Source organism: Bidens hawaiensis, unplaced genomic scaffold (assembly GCF_021521415.1).
Source record: "Bidens hawaiensis isolate Kalapana, Puna unplaced genomic scaffold, B.hawaiensis_p1.1 tig00003902_1, whole genome shotgun sequence".
Classification (NCBI taxonomy): Eukaryota; Viridiplantae; Streptophyta; class Magnoliopsida; order Asterales; family Asteraceae; genus Bidens; species Bidens hawaiensis.
Genome location: NW_027491226.1, coordinates 611,881 through 618,969, shown reverse-complemented (window position 1 = coordinate 618,969; position 7,089 = coordinate 611,881). Strand labels below are relative to the sequence as shown.

General features: G+C 34.8%; 1 protein-coding gene across 1 annotated transcript; it reads left to right on the top strand.

Annotated features, from left to right (window-relative positions):
• Positions 1 to 2,706: 2,706 nt before the first annotated feature.
• On the top strand, positions 2,707 to 4,391 carry LOC143624584 (uncharacterized). Its single transcript, XM_077095184.1, has 2 exons — positions 2,707 to 3,236; positions 4,124 to 4,391. Exons 1-2 carry the CDS (start codon positions 2,742 to 2,744, stop codon positions 4,196 to 4,198), a joined length of 570 nt encoding a protein of 189 aa, XP_076951299.1. The 5' UTR covers positions 2,707 to 2,741; the 3' UTR covers positions 4,199 to 4,391.
• The last annotated feature ends 2,698 nt before the right edge of the window (positions 4,392 to 7,089 follow it).

Below are 7,089 nucleotides of genomic sequence, written 5' to 3'. Positions count from 1 at the left end.
TTGGTTTGTTTGTGTGATTGGATCTGTCTTTTTATGAAATTACGCTAGTTAGAGCAAATTCATTATATCTCTAGGTTATACATCGATTGTTAATATGATACTTGAAACCTAACTCGTAATAGATGAATGAATTAGCTAACTGGTAAAATATATAGCTACCTTTGGGAAGAATATGAATAAAAGGGTCATGAAATTATGAGTTTTCTTTTAACTATCTGTACGAGTCATAAAATCTAATCATTCATAGATTTGTAAGAACTAGTTAAGAAACCTTAAGTCACGAGGAATTGACAATAAAACTTTCTTCTTGATTTCAACTGGTCTACGTGTGTCTATAAAATAGATCTTGTTAGTTCATATGATTAACCTTAGTCGGTTATAATCTTATAGCATCACACATGTTTCAACGCGTTTCAATAATTTAAGAGGATTCAGAAGTTTAACTGGTTATTTATATATTATATGTTTTAGAACTTTCTTTAAATCATGTTTCTTTTTAAAGTCTTTTCTGTATTTAATCATTCATCAAACAAAACTAAAAACCAAGTAGGTTAATTGTTGAGTTAGGGCTTACATTATATGTCCACGGATTGATATTCACTATTTTACCACGCTTATATTATACATACGATAGGTACACTAGTCTATCACTAACAGTATATCGTATGCAAAAGCCTCCACATGATGATACCTTAATTAGCACCCACATGCACCAAACATCTAACCAATTATTAATTTGATTACAAAATGTAGGTAATTGAACAAATTACCAATTTAAAACCATTTGTACTTAAAGATTTTCTACATTTTTCTCAATCAAATTCCTTTAATGTTTTGATACCAGTCAACAAAACATGAACTTTACATGTATAATTTGAAATTAATTTTACAAATAATCTTATTTTATATTCAGCAGTGTTTTTAAAACCGGACCGGTTCGGCCGGTCCGACCAGTCGGACCGAGATTCGGTCACTGACCGGTCCGGTTCAATATAGTTCACTCGCTTTCTAAAGAACCTGCCGGTCCGAACCGGTTCACCGGTGCAACCGTAAAACCGGACCGGTTCTACCGGTCGGACCGGTGAACCAGACCGGTTCAACCGGTTTATTATGGAATTTTCACATATTTTTCCATTTAACATTTTTTTCATGATTTTTGAGTTCGGCCGTCCGACCGGTCAGTAAACCGGTAACCCGACCGGTTCAGTGTCCGATCCGATTATGAAAACATTGATATTCAGGTAGATTACTATAAAAAGATATAAAAAGTTTAGCAAGACATGAATATTCGAGACATGTGGATACATGAGTTTTAGGGCTAGGGGTACTTACATATATTTAAGCACACACAATTTTGACAACAATATCTGTAAGTTTTACAAACAATGAGCAATAATACTTGCTATTGAATCAAATTAAGAAAGTCATAACATCAAAACTGTGTAATCAACAATACATCAAAAATTAATATAAAGTTTTAAAAAATAAACGGATGGTTTGGCTCACAATTATATAAGAGATTAGACACATCTATAATTAAAAAAATAAATTATATTTTTTTGTACGCATTGTTATCATGATCAAAGACACGTCTACATAGTCAATAACTAAGATATAGCCCGTGTGATACACGGGTTGTTAAAAAGTAAAATAAAAAAGTTAAATTTAATAATATACATATTAACATATCTTATGTATTCATAAGATATAAATAATTTACTAAAATACATAGATTAGTAAGAATAATTTGTATTTGCATTTTAAAAGTAATAAAATAGAAGGTTGTGAATTTATACCAATTAAGATAAAGAGAAGACTAACATCAATTAATCCTAGTTGAGTTGGTAAGTCATAAACATTTTAAAAGTAATGTATTGAATTCAATTCCCGCCAACAGCATATTTTTCATTTTATCATTCATGAAGAAAAAATTGTAAAAATGAAAACTTGTACACTTAGAGCCTATGTGAAGGGTCTAATTGAATGACAGGTCCTATGTGAATGGTCTAATTAGATGACAAATAGAAAAACTGTGTTGCTTTAATATGTAGGTAGATGTCGCAAACTCTTTGAGAAGAATGCCTTTCTTAACTTTGATTATGGTCAAAGTTAAATTACTTACACACAAATAAATTAGTAGTCTCATTTGAATTAAGGTTTTCTTTTTTGCATAGATTTGTTGAAATGGAAAATCTTAATCATTCATATCAAATTATCTAAAGATCCGATCCAATTGATTATCAAGTTTACGGTTTTTAAATAAACTTGACGGAAGATAAACTTTTAGTATAACTGCAATCACTTAATCTTTTAACGTTAAATGTAACACACACGAAAAACTATGCTAGATTAGAAAATTAATTAGGATAAATCTCTTTCTAACACAGATAAACCTGATCCATATTATATCTTAACAAAATTAAATAAACATAAACACATTTTGTAACATAAATAAAGTTAAACAATATAGTATGTGTAATATTTATTTTCTAGTTGTATGAGACGTCACAATTCCCTTGTCAACAAATTGCTGTTGTAAGTTGTATACTTGTAACCTACAAAATCGTAAGTTCCACCATACTAGATCAAGACCTTCCCACCCTATATAAACCCCTATCTTCCTCTCACACTCTCATTAGTAGTCCATTAAACATCTCACTTCTCACATCACTCACTAGTTTCCAAGGTTACTTTACCATCTTGCGGCGCAGGTTAAGGGTTTTACTCTCCTATCCTACACCATGGCTCGCACCGCCGCCGCCGTCACCGCATTCATCTGCATTGTCCTCTCCTCCGTCGCCGCCCAATCACCATCCTCCTCCCCAACCGCCACCCCTGCTCCACCCACCACCACCCCACCACCCACCGCCGCCCCACCCACATCCACCCCACCACCCGTCGCCGCTCCGGTTGCTTCACCACCACCGGCCACCCCACCTCCGGTCGCATCACCACCACCTGCCACCCCACCACCGGTCGCTTCACCACCGCCAGCCACCCCTCCACCGGTCGCTACACCGCCTCCGGCCACTCCTCCACCGGTCGCTACACCCCCGCCGGCACCATTGGCTTCTCCTCCTGCTCCGGTCCCGGTGACATCTCCGGCGCCCAGTGTGACTCCAACCACTGCACCAACTCCGTCACTTTCAAGCCCACCGGCGCCTCCCACCGGAGCTCCTACTCCTTCCGTCTCCGGCGATATGGCTCCGGCGATATCACCGTCTTCTCCCGACCAGGTAAGTCCAACAAACTGTCTAGATCTGATCTACAAAATGCTGATATTAATATATTGATATTATTAATTCACGTTTAATGTTTAGAGACATTATTATTCTGATCTGTTAAATCCATGACTAGTTGCTAACGTGCGCCTAGTCTGATCTGGTCAATCCATGTCTAGTTGCTAACGTGCGCCTTGTATCACACTTTTGCTATCAGATCTGAAGATCTCAACCTGCAACTGTGATGTTAGTATGTTACATTCACCAGAAATCACAATTGTGGGTTGAAATGTTCAGATCGGGAAGTCTGGGGTGTTTAAGGTTCCAGATTTGAACATGCGCACAGTAGCGATGGGGATGAATGTATGTATTTGGTAACGTTAACCATGTTCTCGTGTCTCGGGCTTTATCTGTTGGGTAGTGATCACGTGTGTGTTTGTGTGTGTCTTGTTTTTTAGGTATCCGAGAATACTTACAATTACAAATGACAATAATGACCCATGTTTTGTCGTCATGTACAATCTCGAGACGTGCAATAATTATTATTTTTGTTAGGCATGTGAGGGGTTTTGTTATGGGATCTCTTAAAAAAAAAAAAAACTCGTGGCTGGTAACTTGGCTCAATTAAAACTCGAACAAAAATTAGTTAAAAAAGTTTGATTTAAACAACCTGAGACGAGTCGTTTCATTTTTGTGACTGAGGCGAGCTTGACCCAAGCTTGATTCAGGTCATGGCTTGGCTTGTTGAGATTGCAGAGTCGGCTCGAACCTGTATTGGCTCGACTTGTGAGCAGCCCTAATGGTGACACGATTTTTTTCATATCATGGTGACACCATTCATGCTTGTTTATGAAGTAATTAAATATGTTGTTGGGATCTTATTTTTGAAATTGATATTGCAGAGCGGTGTGGCGAAGATGGGATCGATGGCGGGCAGCATTGTGTTTGGATGGGCGGTTGTTTACGCGCTACTCTAGATATGTGTACCTTTATGTTGTTGAGTCGTGTTCTATATAGGCTCGGTTAGTCGATTTGATGGTGGGATCTTTTGCATTGTATTTGGAGTAGTAGCTACATACATTCTTTTGGGGGTTGGGGTATGCATTTTCTTGTAATTTTCGTTGTGATATTGTTCGACTTGACTTGCTATTTTATTGTTTTGATTTATGCTTCCTTTTGCAAATGGTTTTCTTTCGGTATGATGCATTTTGAAAAGCAAACGTTGTTTGCTAGATTGTGATAATAGGGATTTAACATATAAAGTTGGATAGTTATGTAACCTAATAAAGCAAGCTTAAATAGTCATAGCTGTTTTTTTTATATACCGGAAGTGAATATATTGTAACAAACTATAAGCAGGCCCTTCTTAGTTAAGGATGAACATGCTGTCAATAAGCATTCACTAGTACAAGATGAAGCTTTAGGAGTGCTGATTTTGATTTTTAGGAGCGTCCATGTGGTTTTCTTGTTTGGCTTATTCAAACTTAGCTTTCATATGAAATCTGTTATGCACGATCACATACTTGTGTACGAAATCTAAATCTGCGTACAAATTACGTTTATAAGAACTTTCTTGTGAGGGTATATGCACTTCCCTTTCACACCTGATCACATACTTGTGTATGAAATCTAAATCTGCGTACAAATTACGTTTGTATGAACTTTCTTGTGAGGGTATATGCACTTCCCTTTCACGCCTGATCACATACTCGTGTACGAACTCTAAATCTGCGTACAAATTACGTTTGTATGAACTTTCTTGTGAGGGTATATGCACTTCTCTTTCACGCCTTCATCTATCGTTGTCAGCATCCTCCTTTAACTACCTTTGCCATGCTCACTACCATCATTGTCAACCACCACCATTCTTAGGTATGATATGTTTGTTCTTTCTCTTATTTTCTGTTTCCAACTAAATATAAATTCTTTTACTAGTTTTCAAAATAAAAGGTAAAAAATAAACTAAAAAAACATAAAATTAAAAATAGAGAAAGATACTAACAAGTAAACACATTTAATAGATGATAAACTCATGTTTACAATAGTTCGAAACCGATTATCTCTTTTGTAAGATATATATATATATATATATATATATATATATATATATATATATATATATATATATATATATATATATATATATAGGTGAGATTTCAAATGAGAACCCCTTTGAGTTTTAAGAACTCGAAAGAACTCAGTGTAACGATTTTTTTTTTTCGAAATTATTTTTACACATGCGTAATATGTGTAGGTTACAAACACGTAAAAAAATTACAGAATTTTTTACGCACCGAGTCGACTTTTTACACATGTGTAACGGACGTAAAAGTTAGTGTAACCACTTACATATTTATTCTCTCTCCTACTTTGACTTTTTTGCCAGATTTAATCTCAACCACATATTTCAATCCAATTAATTAAAATGTGTGGCATAGAATTGAGTTCTTAAGTTCTTAAAACTCACCATGGTTCTCAAAATATCCCTCCCCTATATATATATATATATATATATATATATATATATATATAGGGAAAGGTTAACGTACAATAATCGCTTAACGTACATTACGTACGTGACATACGTTCAGCTAATACGTTCCAGCTTGTTTTAAACCTTTAAACGTTCAACTTAAACGTTTTTACCTTTAAACGTTAAATGTCAAAAACCCATCATCCAGAACTCAAAATTGATCGATTGAAGCTTCAAATTAATGATTAATTGAATCGATTTCAAGATTAACCGATCAATTGGCTTCAATTTCAATTTCAATCAACTAAACAAACCCGTGACGAGTTTTGCGTTTTTCCGATAAGTTCGTTGTCGACGGCGATGATGGTGACGAAGAGTGTTGATGGCGCGGCGATCGAAGGTGATGGAGGTGTGTTGATGTCGATGACTGGTGGTGGAGACGGATTGAGGGAGAGGGACGAGCAGATGAGTGTAATTGTGATTTTGGGTTTTGAAAATCTAACGGTTGGAAGTGTCGCGTACGTAATGTACGATAAAGAATTATTGTATTCTATCCTTTATATATATATATATATATGGTTTGGATCAAACACAAATAAAATTAACGTGCTAAACGTGAGAATCAAGTAGAGTAATTATATATACAAGTAGAGTAATTATGTAATTACTCTATGATCTAATTAAATAATTACTCTACTTGATTCTCATGTTTAGCACGCTAATTTCATTTGTATGTTAACTTTCCCCTATATATATATGTATGTATGTATATATATATATATATTAATATCGCCATCATTATCATTCATATTATAATAGATCAAAATAATTGATTATACCTTATCATATATTAGTTGGATAATTGTTGATGGGCCATATTACCTTTAATTAACTAATAAAGGGTTTTCCCTTGGGTGTATATATAGGGAGAATAAATTAACATTATAACCAAATAAAAAACACACATACAATTTTATTTGTCTCCCCTCTCCTAAACCGTGTTCCTCTCAAGAACTCTAACACCATCGTTAACTATACATCCTGAAAGGGAACTCGATCAAGATGACAAGCATGTCGACTACGTTATACTCTGCTGTGGTTACTACTCTCCCTGTTGAAACAGGTTCGTATGTTTAATATTTATCATGTTTTCTATTACTTTCATGAAGAACCGATCAACATGTGGTATCAGAGCGATACTGATTAATCAGTTCTTCATGTTTTCCCTAAATCTGGAATTAAAATCGAAAGACATGAATTTTGATTAAAACTCTTAATTTTTTTTTCGGTTTTCTGTTCATGTTTTGTTAAGAAAACTTGTTATAATTGCTAAAATTTATATTTAAAACTCTAATACACTCGAAATCTGTTAAAAGTATGTTTAAGATTTCGATT